Source organism: Pleurodeles waltl, chromosome 4_1 (genome assembly GCF_031143425.1).
Source record: "Pleurodeles waltl isolate 20211129_DDA chromosome 4_1, aPleWal1.hap1.20221129, whole genome shotgun sequence".
Classification (NCBI taxonomy): domain Eukaryota; kingdom Metazoa; phylum Chordata; class Amphibia; order Caudata; family Salamandridae; genus Pleurodeles; species Pleurodeles waltl.
The window spans coordinates 152,626,784-152,651,803 of NC_090442.1; the positions used below are offsets into that span (position 1 = coordinate 152,626,784).

Genomic DNA, 25,020 nt, shown 5'->3' on the forward strand with positions numbered 1-25,020 from the left:
ACATGGAAGATAACCTAATGTGTATTTGTAATGCACACATTCACCCAAGTCTTCGGACTTTTAGCTCTGAAATAAGAAATGCTTATCGTTACCTAATATAACGATACTCCTTTTATTGACCTTGGAAGGATTAATGACTGAGTGGCCCCATTCAAACCTGTGACCATGAGAACAGACACAATCTCTGATGTTAACTACAAATACCTCAGCACTGAGTAGAAAGTCCAAACAAAAGTAAATGTCCAAAGATATTGGATGGAACAGTTAAACGGTTTATTGGGAAGAGATGAGCTCTTATGGAAATAATGGTCCCAGCATTAGTCCTCTTTCGGGGTGCCTCCATACCGTGTTGTGTATTTACTTTTGAAAGGGACTTACTAAAGTCTCCAACTTAACATTACTATTATTTCTATAAGAGGGAATTACTTTGGGATCTGAGAATACTGGGTGCAGTTTTTCTTGATTGTCCATACTTTATGGATGTAACCACTGTTTTAGGAATAACAAATACTTATGCTCCAGGACTAATTTCCAAGGACTGATATTACGACCAGTTCTCATCTTGGACCCACTGGATGTTTTCCCTTACATGGAATTCGTTACTTTTTTAGCCTCATTTTAACTACCCTACTCTACCTTATTTATAGCCTTGAAAAAGTCACTTTGTGACATTACACGTGTCGGCTGATGTTCAGACATGAATGCACAGAAGACTACAGAGTTCATCTCTTCTCATTAAACCGTTTAACTGTTCCATCCAATTTCTATGAACATTTACTTTAGTTTGGACTGTCTACTGAGTGCTGGGACATTTAATTTGTTGTTTGACATACACAGTGGATCCTTTGATTCATTGGGATTTAGCACCCCTGGTAGCATGGTGTTTTGATACCTAAAGCACCACCCTAAACTTACTCTTATTGTGTTATAGATTATTCTTTACCCACTGACAATTGTTCGTTGTAGAAGTGCCATTGAAATACCACTACTACCAAGTTGTTTGATGATACACATCTCTGATGTGAATACATTAGTCCACTGAGCCACTGACCGAGCACGGAATAGATATGTTATCAGGCTGTTCCTGAAGCAAATATAGTTGACCCTAGTGCACTAGTGCATAATACAGATTAGGACTTTGGACTCCTAGGACTGACTCCTTGTTTAAAGCCATTCAAAAATCTGTGCCCTGATAGACTATTTAAGCATTCCACCAAAGCTAAGGTTGCCTTTGCAGGCATGTGCCTTATTTTGAAAACATGTAGTCTAGCCACGTGGGCAGCTCTTCGCACCTATGGAGATACTGCCCCTTGGATGTGTCATTCTGAAGTGATGGCGCTTTGGGCATGAATTTCTTCACTACTCAATCGCTTGAATATTGGTTCTCCATATACTGTCTAATTAAGTGAGTTCTGTTTTCATCAAGTTGAGCAGGAGGCACACCAGGAGAAGAATTGAAGACATACCTTTGTAGCAATGTAGATACTCTTTGGTCCTTTTCTGTCCTTCCTTCCCAGCTTTGACCCAGCCTTCACCACTGGCATATGAGGTTTTACATTGGAGCCACAGTGGGAAAAGCTAGCGAAACTAGATGTTTTTTGGCACCAGGTTTTTTGGCAGCTGGGTTGTGAAGAAAATAGAACAAGGACTAAGACCACCTGAATGCTCATGTAGGTCCTTTTAAAATGGACTCCATAGAATAATAATAGCATGCATGCGAACTCCACATTTCCAACCCTCAAAGAATGAGTAATTAAGAAAAGCTAAGGGCATGATTATGTCACGAGTTGCCACATCAGCTGCTGTACTTATATCATGAGGTCTCTTTTTTTCAACCCTCACCCGTTGTTTAGGTCGAGTGTAAACGTACGACCTCTTCTATACTTCTAAGTATACTTTTTCTGTGGGCTTCAAGCCATTCATTTTTGTTTCAGTGTCATTTCACATCCTTGCTTGCTAGTGGTCAGTCATGCCTCTTTGTCCCTCCTTTTTCGCTTTGGGAGCAGGGACTAACTAATGATTAATTACGCTTTGTCATGTTTATCTGTTCTTTGAGGGACTTTTTTCTTTGTGGTTTCCTGCTTATGTTTGGTGAAACTTCCCTTTTCATTTGCAGAGCATTCTTGCTCTGACCTTAGCTTTGCTCCTGCGCTGTTTCTGTAAACAAGGCAGTAAATCATCAAATTGAAAGGCTGGAAGGATGTCCATAGAAAACGCTACACTATCTTTCAGGAGTTTCTTTTGAAGTTAAAGGCTGTTAAGATAAAACAAACTGCTTTGCCGAGATCATACTTAACGAACACTTTCCTTCTTCTATTCCAAACTTGCTGCAATTGTCTACCTCATTAGCCTATAGGAACCACCTTAAATGTCTATTGGCTGCGAGGATGTGCACAGCACTTGCTCATTGAGTGGCATACACAGTAATCCAGTTTTTAAAAAAAACGCAACCTAAGCATCAAGTATAGAGGAATGTGATGAAGACTGACAACATGGAGTCTCTTCTAAATCGCATAAAAACAAATACATATTTTTTTTCACAGGGCTCATCTTTTGTTCAAGAAACAAACACAACAACATTCCACCACTCCGTATGTGCAATGCAACATTTATGCAGGTTTGGTTAGTGAACATACATTTCCCTGGAGGAGCAATTTTCACCGGCCACCATGTTAGAAACAGAAGCTAGATGGCTTGTTGTTCATCTTAGGTAGGGTAACAACTGCGTCCATTTTAGTACAGTTCATGTACAAGATTACAACTGGGAATGCCATGTTCGCTTCAGATCACTGTTCTACTCCTTTTCCACCGATTGGCAGATATATTAAACATTATAAAGTACTTTAAAACAAAGAAGTATGTATTTATTAGAAATCCCATTTCTTTAGTGCGCAGCAGTGTTAAAATGTCCAAAGTAACTGTTGAGTTTCCTGCGTTTCGAGCTGTGCGTGACCCCTTCTCAATTACATTTAAGGGCAGTTCTTCGCTCTTAAGGGAATTTGGCTGGACACATTCGAACAAGTCCGTCTTCCATTGCAGTGGCTGGGCTGTTCCACAGTTCGAAGCGTTACCAGTGTTTTTTTCCCCACCTCTGCTGCGCTAGCCATGCTGAGTTTTTTTATGCTAGGAGGAGATACGGTGTGGGCTGTACATGTACATTTTTCTTGTGATTTAGTGTTTTTCCTTTCACGAGCATAGTCAAATATCACAACGCTAGGCCGTTTTTCTTCTGCAGATGGTTGGGTTTTGAGATTCTGGCTTCTGCGGACAGGCAAGTGGTGAACTCAGTATGGTTAAAGTCTCACACTCCTCCAGTGCACGTTACCTTGCCACCTTATCGTAGCTGGACTCTCGCTTTTAGGCTAGACTGCTGGTGTAGGGATGGCAGCATTTTTGTTTGTAGGCGAATACGCCAATCCTACAAGTTGCAACTGTCGGCCCAACCCTCCCGGCTCAGAAGCAGTACCTCACCATGTACCCAAAAGTAAAAAGTGATTTCTGGCAGCCTTTACGCATGGACTCTAGAATTCGTCATCTCAAGGGAGTTGTGGTGGCTACCACGCCTACTCTATCCATTTAAATGAGAAGTTGCCATCTAGTGAAGAATTAGTGAACATCTTAATATTCTATAAAACGAGGTGAATGTGCACTTTTTGTTCTTAGTTTATGCCTTTGAATACCACTTTCTTTTAAAACCATAGTCAAATTTACCAAGTAGTGCCTCCAACCGGAATGCTCTTATCATTGGGTTTAAATGATGATCGTATATGTTTTATTAATCTCTCCTTATTACAGTTATGACCATGATTCAGGCCAACATAACATCCTTGTCATAATCTGACTGTTTGAACCCTCTTGATATGTTTTGGTGACCCTTCTAGTTTCTCTCGTTACTCCTCCGTGGCTGTCTTCTGTTTGTTCTTTTGGGAATTGTGTTAGCCAGCCAGCTGATGGTGGGGTGGGGAGGGTGTGTGAAAGTGGTATTCTATTGGAATTGGCGTGGCAGATTTACATTAGGATGCTGAATGGCAACATTTTCATTTTTTGCTGCTCATAAAGGAAGAAGGTAAATAGAAGTGCTTTAGTTATATGCAGGACCACTGGAATTATATGGCAGGAAAAGACGAAATTATGAGGCAGGGTTGACCAATTTATGTGGCAAGAAAAGTCTAATTATGTATTTACAATGATGATAGCTCTAACTCAGGCAAATGCGATTCCTATTGCATTGCAAAAGCTTGTTTTGTCAGAGATCGCTTTTGCTCTCTCACAGAGCTCATGCAAACTACACAGTGAAGGAGACTGAGCTAGACCTTACTCAGACGTTGGTTGTTGTAGGTTTCATTCATCAGTTTTTGGTTTAGAGCTGCCATTCATGATCAGTCATGCAGCAGTGAGATGAGTTGAGTACACAGATAGAAGTGTCATTTTTTATTTCCTTTGTGTTGTACAGATCTTTGCTGAGTTATTAAAAAAGTAAGTTTTCAGTACACAAGGCAGGAGCAACAAATATTTTAATATGGTTTTCGTGTTTTGGATGCTGTTTAAAACACACTAACCATTCCACTTCTCCCTGTTTTCTCTGAGATCGCTTGCTTGGTGGGCTGGTTAACAGTTGCAAAGTAAATTGTGTTAGTGCCATTTTGCAGTGTATTTCTAACCTTTGCAGAGCGACTCGTTTGTATAGCAATTATAAAGGTGTGTTTTCTTTAGTAAGCAGTATAGGGCGTATTCTCTTTGACAAATTCGGTAATAGGTGAAAGAAATTGGATTATTTACTAGGAGAAGAGCAGTGGATAGACTCCCACAAAGTTAAGTGATCCAAGACGTGGACAGTATGTTTTAATGAGAAATCCTCTGTTAGTCAAAGGCATTTCACAGAGAAATTATTTTAAAGTATTTTAGAAGCACCAAAACAACTTTAAAGTGAAGAAATTAAACAGATAAAATCCCAAATTAATTTAATAAAAGGGGATACAGCTTAATAAGAAAAAATATACCGAAATAACATCGCTTGGTCAAGGTGATCACGTGATTTTGTTGTAACCGCAAACAAGTGTCCACATCAACAGTAGCTTCAGAAGCCCGTAAATCGTGCTTTTCAAAATAGCCACCAGAGAGCAGCAGTGTATTTGTTTTATGTACTGAAACACATTTAAGTTCCCCAGAGAATGGTCTCGGCGCTGTTCAATTTTCAGGTACATAAAAACACAGTTATTCCATCCAGTGTCCATGTTTCCAAAGGGCAGGGAAATCAAATGCCGCACTTTCACAGCTTAGAGCGAAACACTCTGTTCATCAATACTGGTGTTGCAAATATTCCAAAGTATAAGGAAATCTTTTAGGGGGTCGGGACACACACATTCAAGGGAAAGAAAGCCTTCAATAACCCTGTGTTTCAGGACTATAACTAAAGTTCAGAGCCAGCTTCACAGAAAACTGTATATCTTCCTCCAAGTCACAGCTCAAACACCCAGCCCAGTAGGGAAATCGTCTAGGATACCAGGGCACATGTAGAAGTGGGAGCCAGGCCCAGTCACTATTTTCCGGCAAGGCCTAGTCACAGTCGAGTCCAACTTTATCTCTCTGTGGCTTTCACGAGTCCAGTTTCCATGACCCTCCAAGGCTTCAGTCCTCCCTCAGAATTCCCCCTCCCCCAGACAACAAGCCGAGGTTTTACTTGCATTCTCAAGTCAATGGCACTTTGATTGCCAGGCAGTGTGAGCATAAAGATATAATGGTAACTCAGCACGGGTGGTGGAGGGTCCTTAAACTATCCTAACTAGGCTCCCATGTTGAACCCTTCCCACATTTTTACCAATTCTTCTGAAATATTGCTAAGATAATACCAATATATTCTACCAGAATATTGTGTTTTACAAAAATATTGTTTCCTGTTCTGTACTCCAAACACACATATGTTTTAAAAATCTACATATTTTCAAGGTTCGTGGATGCTGACATAAGTATAGTACATCTCTACATATAATACCCATCACCATATTGTAGTAGCACATATTCTTCCTAAGACATTTTTGTAGATGATATTTTGTACTCGGATTCTGACACACATCGCCCATGAAGCACCCTTCTTGAAGATATCCAAAATCCCAAATGACTACAGCTACAATTGTGTTCTGTCCATTCAGTATGCCCAGACTTTTTTTTGATTTTTTTGATCACTTGGTTTTGGACTTTTTACTGTGGGTGAGACTCACTACCAATGTCTCACCCACGGTAATCACATGGCAAACGGACTGCGTGTGTTTACGGCCAGTGTCCGTCTTCTAAGCTAAGGCCCCTGCGACGCGGCAAGAGTAAGGAGCACTTGGCTGGTTACACGTGAACACATGTGCAAACGTGTGTGCGTCTGAGCGGGGGAGACTGCTGTTGTGCTCAGCCCAGTAACTACGCACAGGTAGCCTGGCACAACGGGGACCCTGCGGGGTTAGATATTCACCTGGGATAGGCCTTATAATGGCAGTGTACGCTAATAGGGAAAGTCAATGTGATTTACTGTTTTGTCTATACAGTAGTGACACTCTTTTATACACATAGGGGGAGATCTGCCTCAGAGTGCAGTTTCACTTCCCATTGGCCTACAGAGACCATTGACATCTTGAATTGGAGTGTAACCTGTGGGTGAAAAACAATTATGTAACTTCCAAAATGATGTCTATATACCTTATGGGTTATCTAGAGTTTCCATATTTCCCTTGCTCAGCTCAGGATCAGAGCCCAGGACTTTTGTCACCCTGATGTGCCCAATCAATTACATTTCTCTTCAGCAGCAGGATCAAAGGCTGCCCCACACAAAAGGAGTAATTAACAGTACTTCTCCCAGCTGCTGAGAAGGGAATGGGTGTAACAAAATGATCTGCTTCAATCACTCAGCTGTCATACTGTACCAGGGATGGGCCAGCCCAAGCCCAATGAACAAAGGAGAGTGTCCAGACAACCCCAGTCCCACCCCAAGTTAGGGGGACTCAAAAACATTTACCACTCCTGGATTCTCCTGATGTTTTCAAGTATTCTTAAGGCTTGAGCTTTTGCCCTACAGCTGGCAGTGCTGTGGCCCCTAAGTGTGTGTATGGTTGCAGTCATTATGGCCTGAAAGACCTAACGGTGGTTAAAGGCAGTACATGTATTAAGGTGCCCTCTAGGGGCTAAGTGTACGGTTTCAGTGCAATTTCTTTGCAATGTGATGCCGTTTAGGGGCTGTTTCTATAATTGCAGGTTGATGGTAAAAATGCATAAACAGTACACAGACACTCGTTTTACTCATTTCAGATGCTTCATTGGTTCACCATAATGATTTCAATGCTTTATTGGTTCACCATAATGATTTTAAATGTGTTATTGCTTCCCATAATGATGTAAATTATCACTGCTCACAGTATACAGGGAGTGCAGAATTATTAGGCAAATGAGTATTTTGACCACATCATCCTCTTTATGCATGTTGTCTTACTCCAAGCTGTATAGGCTCGAAAGCCTACTACCAATTAAGCATATTAGGTGATGTGCATCTCTGTAATGAGAAGGGGTGTGGTCTAATGACATCAACACCCTATATCAGGTGTGCATAATTATTAGGCAACTTCCTTTCCTTTGGCAAAATGGGTCAAAAGAAGGACTTGACAGGCTCAGAAAAGTCAAAAATAGTGAGATATCTTGCAGAGGGATGCAGCACTCTTAAAATTGCAAAGCTTCTGAAGCGTGATCATCGAACAATCAAGCGTTTCATTCAAAATAGTCAACAGGGTCGCAAGAAGCGTGTGGAAAAACCAAGGCGCAAAATAACTGCCCATGAACTGAGAAAAGTCAAGCGTGCAGCTGCCACGATGCCACTTGCCACCAGTTTGGCCATATTTCAGAGCTGCAATATCACTGGAGTGCCCAAAAGCACAAGGTGTGCAATACTCAGAGACATGGCCAAGGTAAGAAAGGCTGAAAGACGACCACCACTGAACAAGACACACAAGCTGAAACGTCAAGACTGGGCCAAGAAATATCTCAAGACTGATTTTTCTAAGGTTTTATGGACTGATGAAATGAGAGTGAGTCTTGATGGGCCAGATGGATGGGCCCGTGGCTGGATTGGTAAAGGGCAGAGAGCTCCAGTCTGACTCAGACGCCAGCAAGGTGGAGGTGGAGTACTGGTTTGGGCTGGTATCATCAAAGATGAGCTTGTGGGGCCTTTTCGGGTTGAGGATGGAGTCCAGCTCAACTCCCAGTCCTACTGCCAGTTCCTGGAAGACACCTTCTTCAAGCAGTGGTACAGGAAGAAGTCTGCATCCTTCAAGAAAAACATGATTTTCATGCAGGACAATGCTCCATCACACGCGTCCAAGTACTCCACAGCGTGGCTGGCAAGAAAGGGTATAAAAGAAGGAAATCTAATGACATGGCCTCCTTGTTCACCTGATCTGAACCCCATTGAGAACCTGTGGTCCATCATCAAATGTGAGATTTACAAGGAGGGAAAACAGTACACCTCTCTGAACAGTGTCTGGGAGGCTGTGGTTGCTGCTGCACGCAATGTTGATGGTGAACAGATCAAAACACTGACAGAATCCATGAATGGCAGGCTTTTGAGTGTCCTTGCAAAGAAAGGTGGCTATATTGGTCACTGATTTTTTGTTGTTTTGTTTTTGAATGTCAGAAATGTATATTTGTGAATGTTGAGATGTTATATTGGTTTCACTGGTAATAATAAATAATTGAAATGGGTATATATTTTTTTTTGTTGAGTTGCCTAATAATTATGCACAGTAATAGTCACCTGCACACACAGATATCCCCCTAACATAGCTAAAACTAAAAACAAACTAAAAACTACTTCCAAAAATATTCAGCTTTGATATTAATGAGTTTTTTGGGTTCGTTGAGAACATGGTTGTTGTTCAATAATAAAATTAATCCTCAAAAATACAACTTGCCTAATAATTCTGCACTCCCTGTATATGTTTCCTTATTCTTAAAAAGTGCAATAATGCTGGAGTAGTATTTTTTTCTAAGTGCATCTGGGTACACAATTATGCTTTTAACATGTGGTTTGTTGCTCTTGAACCTTGACAAAGCCAATAGACTCACTTGAAAGCCAATAGACTCACTTGAAATCTTTGTGTGACCCCTTTAGAGGGTCCAAGGTGATTACACAATGTGATATATTGTACGTTCCACCTGCCAATGTATATATTTGTTAATTATTGCATAGTATTTAGTAGTGTGTGTAATAAATGTACTTCTCCTTTATCTAAATAAAAAGTACTGACTGGACAATGCTTTGTTGAACTTTATTATTGTGTGCCAGTGAATGATGACTACTAGTCCACACCACCTCCCCTGAGTAGGCCTTGGACTGCTCTGCTTCGCTACCCTGAGAGAGTCAAGTGCTACAATGGGGTGCTTGGTTCCCAGTAAAGACAACTGTGGACCTATTACTTGTGCAGGCCACACAACTAATAGCCCAATTTCCTTTAACTACCTTAGCTGCTGGAGCTACCAAATCCTGCTAATGAGCTTGTCTATTAAACTGAGTTGCCTCCACCTACCACCAGTAGAAAACCTGCTTCACTCAAAGGCTGTAAAAAAAGAAATGATGACAGACCCTTACACAAAACTGCCATTGCAGCCTGCGTGAAATAACGCACATGTTATTTCACAGCCATTTTCACTGCACTTAAGTAACTTATAAGTCACCTATATGTCTAACCTTCACTTGCTGAAGGTTAAGTGCAAAGTTACTAAGTGTGAGGGCACCCTTGCACTAGCAAAGGTGCCCCCACATAGTTCAGGGCCATTTCCCCGTACTTTGTGAGTGCGGGGACACCATTACACGTGTGCACTACATATAGGTGAATACCTATATGTAGCTTCACAATGGTAACTCCGAATATGGCCAGGAAACATGTCTAAGATCATGGAATTGTCTCCCCATTCCAAATCTGGTATTGGGGAGCCAATTCCATGCATCCTGGGGGCTCCACTATGGACCCCAAGTACTGCCAAACCAGCTCTCTGAGGTTTGCACGGCAGCTACAGCTGCTGCCACCTCACAGACAGGGTTCTGCCCTCCTGGGGTCTGGGCAGCCCAGTCCCAGGAAGGCAGAACAAAGCATTCCCTCTGAGAGCAGGGTGTTACACCCTCTCCCTTTGGAAATAGGTGTTACAGGCTGGGGAGGGGTAGCCTCTCCCAGCCTCTGGAAATGCTTTGAAGGGCACAGATGGTGCCCTCCTTGCAGAAGCCAGTCTACACCGGTTTAGGGAACCCCAGTCCCTGCTCTGGTGCGAAACTGGACAAAGGAAAGGGGAGTGACCACTCTCCTGTCCATCACCACCCTAGGGGTGGTGCCCAGAGCTCCTCCAGTGTGTCTCAGACCTCTGCCATCTTGTTTTCAGAGGTGTGGGGACACTCTGGAGGCCTCTGAGTGGCCAGTGCCAACAGGTGACGTCAGAGACCCCTCCTGATAGGTGCATACCTGGGTAGGTAGCCAATCCTCCACTCAGGTCTATTTAGGGTCTCTCCTGTAGGCTTCTCTTCAGATTACGACTTGCAAGAATCCACCAGGACTCCTCTGCACTTCTTACTTCGACTTCTGCCAAGGATCGACCGCTGACTGCTCCAGGAAGCCTGCAAAACTGCAACAAGGTAGCCAGAAGACTACCAGCGATATTGTAGTGCCTAATTCTGCCGGCTTTCTCGACTGTTTCCTGGTGGTGCATGCTCTGGGGGCTGCCTGCCTTCACCCTGCACTGGAAGCCACGAAGAAATCTCCTGTGGGCTGACGGAGGCTTCCCCCTGCTTCAGCAGGCACCAAACTACAGCCTCACCGGTACTCTGGGTCCCCTCTCATCCTCATGAGCGTGGCCCCTGGAACATAGGTGGTGGACCCAAGTGACCCAGACTGTCCAGACGTCCAACTGTCTGAATTTGGAGGAGGTAAGTCCTTGCCTCCCCTCCCCAGACAGTAATCCTGTGCACCGTGTGATATGCAGCTACAATGGCTTCTGTGCACATTTCCAAGAAATCCTGCATGCACAGCCAAGCCTAGGTCCCCAGCGCTCCGTCCTGCAATGCTCAGCTCCCTGAGTTGACCTCTGGTGTCGTGGGACCTCCCTTTGCAGTGTTGAGACAACCACCATGTTCAGTCTTCTTGAACCCGTGTTCAAGGACTCCTGCGGGTGCTTCGCTCCTTTCAGTGGGCTCTCTACGTTGCTGAGGGCCCCCTCTGTCTCCCCTCCTTAGTGGCGACATCCTGGTCCTTCCTGGGCCCAGGCAGCACCTTTTTTCTTCAACCGCGACTCAGCAAGGCTTGTTTGTGGTATTTTGCCAAGGAAACAACTCTGCATCCACCAGCACGCCGTGGGACATCTTCTGCACAAAACAGAACCTCCTACCTCCTTTCGTTGGTGCAAAACCAGCATCTTCTTCCAACCGGAGGCAGTCATTTTGCACCTTCATCCGGGGTTTAGTAGGCTCCTGCCCCCCAGACACTTTAGCGTCTCTTGGACTTGGTCCCTTCCTTTACAGGTCTTCAGGTCCAGGAATCCGTCTTCAGTGCTTTGCAGTCTGTTGTGGTCCTTGCAAAATCCTTTATCACAACTTTAGTGTGTTTTGGGGGAAATAGTAGTACTTTACTCCTGCTTTCGTGGGCCCTGGGGTGGGGTCTACTTTACACCCTTGGTGTTTTCTTACACTCCCAGCGACCCTCTACACACTACAGTTGCCCAGGGGTGAATTCGTGGTTCGCATTCCACTTACTTAGTATATGGTTTGTGTTGCCCCTAGGCCTATTGCATTCTATTGTGTTTTACGGTGTTTGCACTACTTTCTGACTGTTTTACTTACCTGATTTGGTTATTTGTGTATTTTTTGTGTATGTTACTTACCTCCTAAGGGAGTATATCCTCTGAGATATTTTTGGCACATTGTCACTAAAATAAAGTACCTTTATTTTTAGTAATTGTCTTTCTTATGATATAGTACCTATATGATATAAGTGGTATTGCATGAGCTTTGCATGTCTCCTAGTTCAGCCTTGGCTGCTCTGCTCTAGCTACCTCTATCAGCCTAAGCTGCTAGAACACTACTACACTCTACTCAAAAGGGATAACTGGACCTGGCATAAGGTGTAAGTACCATTGGTACCCACTACAAGCCAGGCCAGCCTCCTACAAGATTCTAACAGAATCAATATGGACATCCACTAGAGCATGGTATGCAAAGAAGTGGGAGAGGTTCTACACATGGTCCCAAAACAGTGACCATGACCCAATTTCATGTCAAGAGAATCGGGCAGTACTGGTATTTAAACCTTCTACCTGCTTGTATGGAGATTCTATCAGAAACAACATGGACATCCACTAGAACATGGTATGCAAAGAAGCGGGAGAGGTTCTACACATAGTGCCAAAACAATGACCATGACCCAATTTCATGTCAAGAGGATCTTCTCATGGGAGGGGCCGTGGCTTGGCAGGCCAACATGGTGGACACGTCTCTCTGCTGCCTGATAAAATCCTACAAAATACCTGCAGTTAGAACAGCTATTAGAATCAGACTGTGTCTAGACTAGTAGGAGATGTGGAAGAGGGCCATGGGGTGAAACTTACTGAAATTACACTCATGGATGAATATACAGAATTGTCACAAGTTGGCTGAAGATGCGTGGGACAAGGTTGCAGTCGGCAGCTGAGGAGCAAGGATGGTGAAGGCAGCTGATGAGCTGAGCTGGAAGCACCGGATGAAGGCGCGCTCAGATGAAATTAAATAAAGACACTGATGTTCTGGTGGTGATGCAAATATTGATGCACAAGATATAATATTCGCACAGAGGAAGAGAAAATTAGGCCATTGGGTGGGAGACACCCTTAGCCTCCAAGGTTGGTGGGCCCAAGAAGTGAAGCCTAGTGGGTTGGGAAGCACAGCCCACATGTTTCCATCAGAAGGGGAAAGAAAAAAGTGCCAGCAATGCAGCAAATAAAAGGAGCAGTGAGGTCTTTGAGATAAGACTCTATGTAACTCTTAGGGATTACTTAAACAGCACATTCTGTAAATAAAGTGTGAGACCCCTCATGGCCACTGATAGTGAAACTAGTTGAGGGAACCCTTTATGGTTTACTCAAGAGTGACACCGACATAAGGAATATAGAGGTGGGTTCAGGAGCATACGCATCCGGGGATTGATAGCCCCTCAACTAAAATATAATTTGCAGTGGGTCAGAGCAGTACCCAGCAATGCAGCAACTAAATAATGCCTGCCGGCAGAGTGATCTTGAAGTGCAGCAAAAGCAGGAGTCCTCTAGTGTCAGTGGTAGTGCAGAAAAGAACTGCTTGTGCCGCCTCTGATCTGCAGACCTACTCCCAGAGCCACAGGGCATGCAGGTCCAACTTCACAATTGGGAGCAACACGAGCTGTGGCTTTGGGGACATGATTGTTCCCTTAAAATCAAATCAGACTTGAATAAATGGCATTGCAAGGGACATGACTGAGAGCTAGTACAGCCATGGATAAAGACAAAAGCTCTCAAGCTTCAACAGAGTAAACCTTAAATACATTTTCTCAACTTAGCGCCTCAGAGGCAGGTCCTCTGGCAGGCCTGCAGACGATTGCAGAAGAGCTCTCCGACATGTTACAGGTTGCGGACATTATTCTGCCAGCTATACACTCTTCGAAGGCCAAAACTGAGGGACTAAGATCTCATGTCTGTCTGCACAGACAGGATGTATGAAAAGCAATGGAAATGATTACCATAAAAGAGGTGCATATATGTCCAGGGCACATTGCTCCAGGAGAAAATGCCATGTGGGACATTGAAATCTAAAAAGCTAGGAGATCAAGTTGAAGATGCTGAGGGAGGAGCAAGAACAAACCACCTCTGCTTTCTGGGATTTCCTATATCCATTGATAAATCAGGCCTCATTAACTTTTTATAGGAGTGATTACTGGGATGGGTACCCACTGCTTCATCATTGAGTAGGGCCACCAGACTCTGACGCGAAGACCACTACCTATTGCTGGTCCGAGACCAATAATTGTCCAATTCCTCAATAGGGACAACATTCTGATCGCAACCGGAGAAAAAAGAGTCATGGGTTGTGAAGGGGGGAAAATCTAGATTTTCCCAGATTATTATATTCTAGAAATATACAATGGAAGAGGGAATCCTTTGAAGAAGTGGAAAAGAAAATTAAAGCATTGTTCATCTGCTACATGCTTGTGCACTAGCCAAACTTCAATTTATTTTGCATAGCTGCATGCTCCTTTTCCACTCTCCCGAAGACAATTGGAGATGGATTAAAGAGGAACCTGTGGCAGATTTGATAAACCCGCAGGCAACCAAAGGGATTGGAGCAACTGAGGGGAATACCACTAGATTAAAAAAGAAAAGACTCGCCCAGAGAGACAGACACTGTTTACAATCAACAGGAAGAGGACATCAGGTATGACCTAAAAACATCAGTAACTCCAGGGAGCTGCACGCAAAAATGCCAGCAAGATCATTCAAGGGAAGATGAAATTGAAACACCAGTGACGATAGAAGGTGATGCTACAGGAGATATACCATGATGATACTCTCATTATCTGTAATGCAAACAACTCTGATGTCAATATATGCTCTGCCCCTTCTATCAAAGTCCTTCCTAGGTTTAGTAGGCTCAGTTCTGCTAGAGACACCCAGCAGTTTCACAATAATTGTGGGATAATTAAATGGACTCATAAACAACTCAATACATAGATGTGGTCTGTCACTGACAATAGAACTCAAAGCATCCACACTAACTAAATTCACTTGCTCTGGGGTCTGAGTGACATATGGAGAACCTATCATCCAGAGACAGTGAGGTACACCTTTGTTCCAGAGACACACATTGACTTATATTTTAATACCAGTATTAGGCTTGTCTCACATTACAGGATTATCTGCACTTAAGGGGTCTATTTGATCACGCCCCAGGAAAAATACTATTGGAACAGGTAGGCCGTGCTTGAATTGGTGTCTTGGAGATTAAAATGTTGATGGTTACTAGATACAGAGCTTAGGGGTGCCCTCTGGGATTATACAACGCACAACTGTGAAATAAATAATGGGTCAGTAGATTCCCTGTGACATTATGATAAGCATATCAGGAAATAATGAGAGGGAATGATATAAGCAGGGTTATGTTTCAAAACATGAAAAAGGACTGTATGAGAAAGCAGTTATACTGGCTACGCAGGATTATAGACTCAATACAAATTGAGACAAGATGCAGAAACTCACTAAGTCACAATTACAACATAGCCAGATATGGCTAGAGGAACCATAGAAAGTATGGTTTTCATCACAAAGCAGATTGTATGAGCCGAGAGAAGACAAAACCTGCAAATGAATACATTGGCTGACTCAAAGAGAGAGTATATTAGTCAAGTAAGATATGGGGAGGTTGCTGACTGAACAGAAAGGCATAGCCAGTGCATGTGGTCATTCTGCATCCTGTCCAGTGCAACAACTTCAGAAATATTTAGATTCAGCACACATTTTGGAACTGGGACAAACCAGGTTGGTGTGCCCATCTGAGGAGCACAGCTTGGTGCACATAATCTATGTCAGACATTCCTAAACTTACATCAACAATTCCAATCTCTGATAAGATTTAGTATATAAGGACTGCCCCTTGACCACTTGTTAGGAGAGGTCCTTAACCCAGATTATCACACAAGATACTTTCGGAGATCATCATGACTGCTGCCAGCGCACTAACAAGAAGCAATATCACACCTGATACAGAGAAGAAACTGAGTCCAGGAGCAGGACGCTACTATGGTGTTTGTTTTCCTTTGGTAGGGAACACTTCCTTCATGAATCACTGATAGCCACAGGTTTTGCTGTTAACAAGGTATGCACTGCATTGCTCTCCCAGAGAAAGTCTAGGTTGCAAGATTTACTTTCTTTGTTCTCCTAGTGGAGCTCATAGAAGTAGGTTTTAGGGTATATGGGTGTGCCTATTTACTGTATTTATGATCATCTCTGTAGTTGTTTTAGATGTGCTGAGAACATGTTCACCCTTTTGCAATAAATGCTTTTAGTGAAAATTGTCTATTCCTCTAAGTACCATTTACGTGTGATATAGTAAAGAGCAAAATAAGTCTGTTTCTGATACCACTGTGACTCCAATCCCGATTTAGTGATTGTTAGTAACCTAAAAGCAATGATTCCACTTCAACAATGTATTGGGTGGGGTTCTATGGGGCTACAGTAACCTGTCTTGCACATTCAATGCTGGTGCCTTGAACCTGTGTCACCCGTGGGTGGGAAAGCAAACTCTGTAGAACTATGCAGCTATGTACCAGCTAAGCCTGTCTGCTCTGTGCCATAGCTGCTAGGGGATTGAGCTCAGGTTAATTTAGTGACTTGAAGGGTTTACCCTGACAAGAGCTGGGATAACTTCTTCAGGTCGGCAGTCATCCACTCTAAATAATAATCCATAATACATTTTTTTTACAAATATCCCAAAAAGATATTCAGCAAAAATAAATGTATTGGGCTAGTCAGCAAGGTGCTGACCTTGGTACATTGAGTTAGGCTTCCTTCCCTAAGAGAATCAAAGAGATGTTTTTTTTCTGTTGTGGTGCAATAGAAACATAGCATATTCTTATACACCTTTGAAATGAAAGGTAATGAATTGTTCACATCTTATTAAATTTAGATGCAACATTGAACAGAAATCTATTTTAGAGCAATATAAATCAAGACTGTTGTTCCCTGAAGAGATTTTTATACATTACTTTTTGTCATTTATCTATTAGATGCCATTTGTGACCCATATAACCAACGAACAACACAGATCATCTTTGAATATCACTCAGGGCGGCAAGTTAGACGACTTCGCGAGCCACGCAGTCTCTATGGAGTGTCTTCTGTCACCTCAATGCACACGGCCCGCTGGCCTTATGAGTGTGAGGTGATAGAGGAGAGAATATGGCACATTGGTAAGTTCTAATCCAAGATCAGTATATGTACAAAATTGTAATTGTAGTTATATAGTGCTTACTACCTCTGACAAGGTGTCAAATTGCTTTTTGGCAAGTAAAACACTACTCTGTAACTCAAAGAGGATTAGTATAGGGAAATATGAGTTCATTTGAGCAGTGTCTGTTAGTTTGATTGAATAGGATATTGGAGGGATAGAAGAAGGAGGAGTCTAGAAAGTGTTATTTGTGAGATCATAGTAGTAAGGTGAGGTTTGGGATGAGTAAAAGGAAAGATGGAGGTGGGAAGAGCCTCTAGAAGTGGATTAGGGGGCTCATGCTAGTAAAGGGTTTGGGATGAGTCAAAGGAAGGATACATAAGGGAAGAATTTAGAAAATGTTGTTTAGGAGATCATAGTAGTTAAATGTGGCTTGGGGTAATCCAAGGAGCGACAGAGGAGGGATTAGTCAGGAAAGGATTATTTTGGAGATCATAGTAGTAGAATGAGGTTTGGGATGAGTCAGAGAGTGGAGGCAGAGGATATATTGAGAGAGGTATAGTCAGGCAGATAGAAGGAACATTTGAAATTTCTTGCTAAATATGTGTAGCTTACCATTTGCAAAACCACAGTGTTTGCAAACACAAAAACACTTTTTTAAAACTCAAAGTCCTTTTATGAGTAAGAAAATTGTTTCTTATTTGTAATTGTGCTTTTGCGATCCTTTATGAATTTTAATTAGCAGTGGACGTCTCTGGCCTATTTGTGATTCACAGTAGAATACTGTGATTCACGGTAGAATGTATCAGTGGATTGTGACGGCTGTTGCAGTTGCAAACCATCATTTGCTGACCCCAAGTTGAGGTAGTAACTGATTTGCCACTTGGAAAATGTCATGGCTGCAGTGGTACATCTTCCTCTTTGGGAATGGAGTCCAAGGCCTCAGCCTGGGTTTGGTAGATTTAGGGGAAATCAGGCACTGCTTGCTCTACCCAATATGTTTCCAAACTTGTAGATTTAAAAAAAGAAAAACAGCATACTTTTGACACAGTTTGCTTTTAAGAATATATCATGTGTCACAATGCAAATGCAAGCATGAAGTCTGCTGTACCTTTCTGGCCTCTATCATTGCATGTGCAACCAATCACAAGGGTTGTAAATTGCGACCTGCCTAATTAATGTTAATTAGGCTTCTCATTTTACAACCATCTGTGAGTGTACAATTTGCACCGGAACCTAATATGAAGCAGTAAAATAAATATACATGGGGCGGACCAGTAGTCTGATTAGCCTGGCTGGTGTAAATAGTATAAGTCTACAGAAGTCATTCACAAATATGCTAATATGTTAAGGGGATCAGTTATAAAGTATTTATGAGGAGTGCAATAAGCATGGTGTCATGCAGGTGATCACAGATAAGGTTATGTTATACAATGGAATGAATGGCAATGCTATGATACAGAAAAGAAATATTATGAACCTGTAAAGCAGACTAATTGTACACTATGCCAGGTAGAGCAGACCTCGAAAAACCTGAAGAATGTTACCAGACCTGCAGATCTATCTATTGACTTGAATAATCTACACAACCTAATTGTAATGTACTTGACTCATAACCTTGTCTCAAATTGTGTGATCCCAGACAAATAGTTTATTTTACCAAGTTGCCTTTTTTATTTTATTATCACATACGAAAGCAGATTCAAACCTGTGAGTTCAGCATGCCTGCTGTACAAGAAATGTTTGTTTGATTTAATAGACTAAGTGATTGCTCCATGTATAATAAAAATCCAGCCCACATATAGGGGGTGCACATGACCGCTGACTTGCCTCTTAGTACACCAATAGCATTGTCAGGGTGAGGGCAGGAATGATTCTCAGTCCATATATAAAAACTCTTACTTTCAATAAATATGTTGTTAAAAGAACTTGGAGGGAGTGCAGAGATGAAATTTATCTGGATAATGATGGGATCCAGGTGCAAAAACACCTAATCAATCACCTATATGCATTTTACCTTTATTAATGGTGATTGCTGGTGAGATTAAAAACAAATGGGATTGATTAGGTGTTTTTAGTTTTCTGTAGCACAACTGGATCCCATCATTATCCAGATAAATTTAATCTCTGCGCTCCCTCCAAGTTCTTTTAACAACAAGGTTGAGTCCGTCCAGGTGATATTATCCTACCTGGATGGGGCTAGGTGGTCATTTGATGAAGCATGAGACTATTTAGTGTGTGAGACCACCTAGTCCGTAAGGAAACCTTCCCCTTCACACCATCCCCAGCACACGAACAAGTCCTGAAGCTCGGGATCTGTAGACAGTCCAGGGCAAATTAAATTTATTTTGTACTCATACGATACCCCTACTCCTTGTGTATTTGTTTATGTTCTTAGGGGAGAAAGTATGCAGTTTTCTCTCCCCTCCTCTCTCGATGTGATTAACACACCACAAATGTGACAAAATAAAAACAAGATTTTAAGGCATCTTTAGTGCTCATTCACTCTCTGAATGAGCAGAACACCTGTCCTTTGTAGCTCTGTCGCCAGACCCTAAAAATAGCTTGCTGTGATAAAATCTGAAACACCATAGCGAGTGGGCAAGTAGATTTCTCGAGGCATGTAGAGTATGAGTTACAGAGGTAAATGTGCATGGAATTGCACCCTTGAAATGCCCAGTATCAAAATTTGTGGATTGATATGAGATTTGGAAAATAAGGTGAGTGGGTCATCAAACAATTAAAAGCTCACCAAAACCAACGCTAGAGCCCACCCTTGCCTCACCTGAGCGTACCACACATTCCTGAGATCACAGTATAAGAAGAGGATTTTCCAAGATGGTAGTCTTAACTGTGTACACACTGAAAAAACACAAAATGTTGCAATCTGAAGTTATGCAAAAAGCCAGTTTGTGCAAAAAAAGTTAAAGGGTGGACAACTAGAAAAATCAGAAACCCAGGCCAGGAATAAATTCCTCCCACTTTCTGACGTCAATGGATTTTGTTGAAGGACTTCTAGCTGTGGGAACGGCATTCATTACCTCCAGTGGCAAGATAAGAGTTCAGCTGTCGTCGCTCAGTCTCCATGAATGGAGGTGTCATTTACAGAGATTTGATGTAGAGCCCTTCCCTATTCCTGAGAAAGAGGTCCTCCTGAAGTGGTAACCGGATTGGAGGACAAATGCTCAGGCTCAAGAGCTCTGGGTACCAAACCTGGCCCAGTCCAGGGCTACTAAGATGCCTTGGGCCCAGCCTTTCTGGACTATCCTCAGAAACTAAGGTAGGAGAGGCAATTTATTAATTTTAAGCCTTATACTTTACACAGAACAGTGAGCAACAATGAGGACCGAGGTGGATTTGACCCGATGTTTGTGTATGTTACAGAACACTATGGGGGTCATTACGACCCTGGCGGAAGGCGGAGAACCGGCGGTAAGACCGCCAACAGGCTGGCGGTCTTTTTTTTCGTATTATGATCATGGCGGTTACCGCCATGGTCATCTGCCGGTTCTCCGTTCTGCCCGCCAGGGCGGAGACGACCGCCGGGCTGGAGACCTGGGTCTCCAGCCCGGCGTCCGTCACTATACCACCGGCGGTATTTGGACCCGGCTTACCGCCGCAGTTTTCCAGCGGTCTGAACCGCCATGAAAACCATGGCGGTAAGCACTATCAGTGCCAGGGAATTCCTTCCCTGGCACTGATAGGGGTCGACCACACCCCCCACCCGACTCCCTCCCATACCCCCCCCCCACCACCCCTGCCACCCCCCAAAGGTGGCAGGGCCCCCCTCCCCAACCCGACGCCCAACATCACTGCACCCATACCCACACGACACGCATGTAGGCACCACCTACATATTTACACGCACACACGCCGACATACATGCCTACATCCACACACACAGTCATACACACACACCCACATTCAAACATACACTCACACATCCATACAGACATACCCACAGACATACACGCACTCATTCCCATACACACAACAGACATACACGCACTCACACACCCCCTCTACATACACACACGCACACCCCCATGCACCCACACAACACCTTCCGACCCCCTCCCCTCACGGACGATCGACTTACCTGCTCCGACGATCCTCCGGGAGGGGACGGGAGCCATGGGGGCACCTCCGCCGACACCACACCGCCAACAGAACACCGCCACTGTGAATCACAGGTCGTGATTCGCTGGGCGGTGTTCTGTTGGCGTGGCGGTGGAGGTGGAGCAACCTCCACTTCCCTGTCTCCCGCCAGTATGGCTGTTGGCGGCTCTCCGTCGGAACAAGGACGGAGAGCAGCCAACGGTCATAATACGCCGAGCAGAAGACCGCCACCACTGGCGGTCTTCAGCACGGCGGTACCTCGGCGGTCTTGCAAAAAGACCGCCGAGGTCGTAATGACCCCCTATGTTTTATATCCTGAGATAGACATTAGAGAGCTAGACAGACTCTTAGTAATCCTTGTTTGCCAGGGTAATGGAGTAGAATTAGATTAGTTGTGGTTAAGCTGGATTGAAAGGGCTGGTTACTTGGGATCCTGTCCTTCAGCTCTACTATTTAGCGAGCCAAAGCTAGCATGCAGTTAAATGGTGTATGATGGAGGATAACTATTAGAAAAAATTCCTAAATGATTCTTTAGAAGATGAACCCTTAACTGTACTCTTTGGGAGTTTCATCACCTGTATTTGAAATGCCAAACAGGGATTACCTGGGAAACAGCAGTTAAGAGTGTCCCTTGACGCCTCCTTCAAGTCTGTAAGCCATGATATGTCTGTGACTCGATAGAGAGAATGTGCTTGCAACGCTATGGGAGATTTATACCCGGGGTAGGCATTCATCATCCTCAGCAAGGCACAAGATGCCTTCGGACTGAGACCTGGCTAGTTCCTCCAATATTTCAGATTGGCGGGGATTGCAAGAGTAATATGAATGGGTTTCCCGTAACATTCTTGCAGCATCCCAGACACTGAAGGCTCCTCTGAGACTAGAACAGGATTAGCTGGTTTTGTTAATCCAGAGGGCACGCTGAATAAAGTACCCATCAAGGCAAAGCAGCAACCGGAGAATGACATACATACCTCTATTACAGAACTAGGGTGGAAATTTGTGTATTTTTCAGTAAAAGGCATTGAGCAATGCTAGATTTAAGGTATAACTGTATTTTAACGTTTTACATTGCACTTATTTGGAGCCATTAAAATCAAGAAAATATATCTAGAAAGGTAATCTTTTTGTCCAAGAAAAGGTGAAATAGAAGTTTCATTTATACATGTGCCATGGTCATGCAGTGTGTTGGTCAACTATTGGGAAAATATAGCGATGAGAGTGCACCCTGAAAGAGCCATACATCCAGAACCTCCAGTCAAACAGTGTCTATTAATTACAATCCCTGTACCCAAAAAGTACAGAGTAAGGCATATATTTGCGATACTGAACCTATTATTGGTGACACACCAGATAGCCATTAAGTGGCTTCGCCCTCGAGGTTCCCTGTAGAAAGCGTCTGAAAAAGTTATCATGGAAGGGCCATAGCTGAAGAGATACATATGAAAACTGTCAGAAGGGAGGAGAAAGGAGCTGGAGATTTAGGCCCTCAATTGGACTTTGGCGGTCAATTTCAGTGACCGCCAAAGCCCAACCCGCCAGACGACCGCCATATTACGAGTGCTGGCTGCTTTCCGCCATTAGTGAGGCGGAAAGCAGCCAGCAGTCATGTTTGCGGTCCGGGCTACAGAGGCGGTTCCCTCGCCGGCACCGTCACGCCACCAGGACCCGCCCACTGTATTACAAGCCGTAATACGGCTTGGCGGAGTCCTCCTGCTGTGGTGGTGGCGGCGAGGGAAGACCACCAGGACCCATCCCCTCCTGGGCGCCCCCTCGACTGAGAAGGTAAATGGGCGTAAGGTAAGGGGTGGAGGGGAGGGGAGTCTGTGTGTTTAGGTGAATGTTTGCGGAGGGGGTGCTGAATGCGTGCATGTCTGCGAGTGAATGTGTGTGTTCGTGTATGTGGACATGTATGGGGGTGTCTTTGTGGATGAATGCAAGTGAGTGGCGGTATCTGTGTAGATGAATGTGTGAGTGGGGATGTCTGTGTGAATGAATGTGAGTGACTGGGGGTGTCTGAGTGCATGTATGCATGTGCTGCATGTGTGTGTATGTCAATGCATGCAAGCGTGAAGGGGTGGGGGAGTTTTGAGTGTGTGGACATGAGGGGGGTATGTGTGGGGATATGTGTTTTTGTGTGTGCTGGCGACAGAAATGAAGATTCCTGTTGTCGGGTGCGTGATCGCCTTGGTTTTCGCAGCAGGTTGACCTCCAGAGAAAGCCTGGCGGTGTGCGACCTCGTAATCTGGACGGCAGGCTGAGGGCTGCTGCCAGGTTGGAGGTGCTCCCCGCTGGCCACGGCGGTGCGACCGCACCGGCGGGCCAGGCGGAGCTGTGGAGGCTTGGCGTCTGCCAAGCCTTACAACTCTTAACGTGGTGGTCCTTACCGCGGGCTCTGTGGCGGAAGGACCACCACAGCGAGGCTGGCTGTCTCATGACGGCCAGCCTCGTAATGAGGGCCTTAGTTTTTAAACAGATATTGTTAATGAGTTAGTCAGGATGCTAGCGGTAGTAGCATCTCAGAGTGTTGATTCAGAAACTGACAGATATGGTTGGCACAAATGCATGATATGATGAGACCCATATATTAATAATGCATCTGTAAATAGAAGTATATTCTGGAATATGTAATCGAAAAATCTCACCCTATTTGTGAATGGTTCTGAAGGAACCCATGTACACTTTTAGTACGTAGGTCACATTGCAAATTTCATTCCCATTAACAAACTAGTCAATGTGCAAATTGTGGATTCCTTGTTTGCAATAGGAATAGTATATCAGGCCCTAAGTACTGCCCTATTTAAATTGATGAGTGCTCCTTTTGAAGTGGTAAATAAATATATTCTACAACATCTTTCTTGGAAATCTGCCTTTCCAGCAGTTGTTACTTCAGCCAATAAGGTCAGGGAGAGTCAGGTGTTATGCTTTCACAAGCCGTACAGAATTTCTCTTATGCATAATGTTACTTTGAGAAAAACCTCTCCTTTATTTTCCAAAGTGCTGTTGGAGATTCATGTAAATCAAATTATTTCCTAATCAGCCTATGTCATCTAATCTCAATGTACGTTTTATCATCCTTACATTTATTTTTTACATATATTTAGCAAAGGGTCTTGCTCTCTAGTTTGTATTTCCATTCTGATTTGTAATTGACTTTCTTATAAAAATAAAAATGTGTGTTTTGTGGAAGAGAAACTTCTTATTTGGTTCATTCTCTTTTCTTTTCAGAGTACACTCCTCCCATTCCTGAGCCACTTTACCGCCCTACAGGCCTGGAGCGAGACCCTTTTTATGTGGACCCTTCTCTGGGTCGAGTAGTCTACCTGATGAATGAAGGTGGGTACTTTGATTAGAGAAAGAGGAGAGTCAACTTTTGACATTTCTGTTACCTCAGTACAACACTTGTAAACATATTTTTGACTTCACAAATAACACATTTTACTAAACAAAGGTGCATTTCGAAATCCTTACTGTTGATCATGCGAGACTGGAAAAAGAGAGCAAAACAATTCTATCACTGGATAGTTCATTTCAACCAGCTGTAGTAGAACATTTCCCATGACACTTTAGATACTCATATGGATGAACTGATACCCATACCACTACTGTGCCTCTCCCTTTGTTAGAAAAGGTGAAAGAAGTTGCTGGTGTGGGGTAGCCAACCCTAAGCGGGTAGAAAAGTACAGTTGAAATTAATGGATGCATAAGTCTCATGCAGACAGTTGAAATTAACGGATGTATAAGTCTCTTACCTGTTCATAATGGTGGAAATATAACATCCCGGTGAAGAACATGGTTTGCGCAAAATGACACCCACACCCTCTATATACAAGGCTTGCAAATTATGTGAGTTGCGGAAAGCAGGTTTTTTCAAGGATACTAAGAAATGTTGGTGTCAAGTACAATTTAAATATTATGTATATGTAAAGCAAATAATGGTTTGA

At 43.4% G+C, this 25,020-nt stretch overlaps 1 protein-coding gene across 2 annotated transcripts in view; it reads left to right on the forward strand.

Moving 5' to 3' along the window:
• Positions 1-25,020, forward strand: part of AGBL3 (AGBL carboxypeptidase 3) — a 480,467-nt gene that overhangs the window by 124,079 nt on the left and 331,368 nt on the right. For both annotated transcript variants that reach the window (XM_069227938.1, XM_069227936.1), the window contains exons 4-5: positions 16,797-16,979; positions 24,305-24,412. In XM_069227938.1, coding sequence (XP_069084039.1) covers positions 16,797-16,979; positions 24,305-24,412 — 291 coding nt within the window. The remainder of the gene's footprint in view (positions 1-16,796; positions 16,980-24,304; positions 24,413-25,020) is intronic.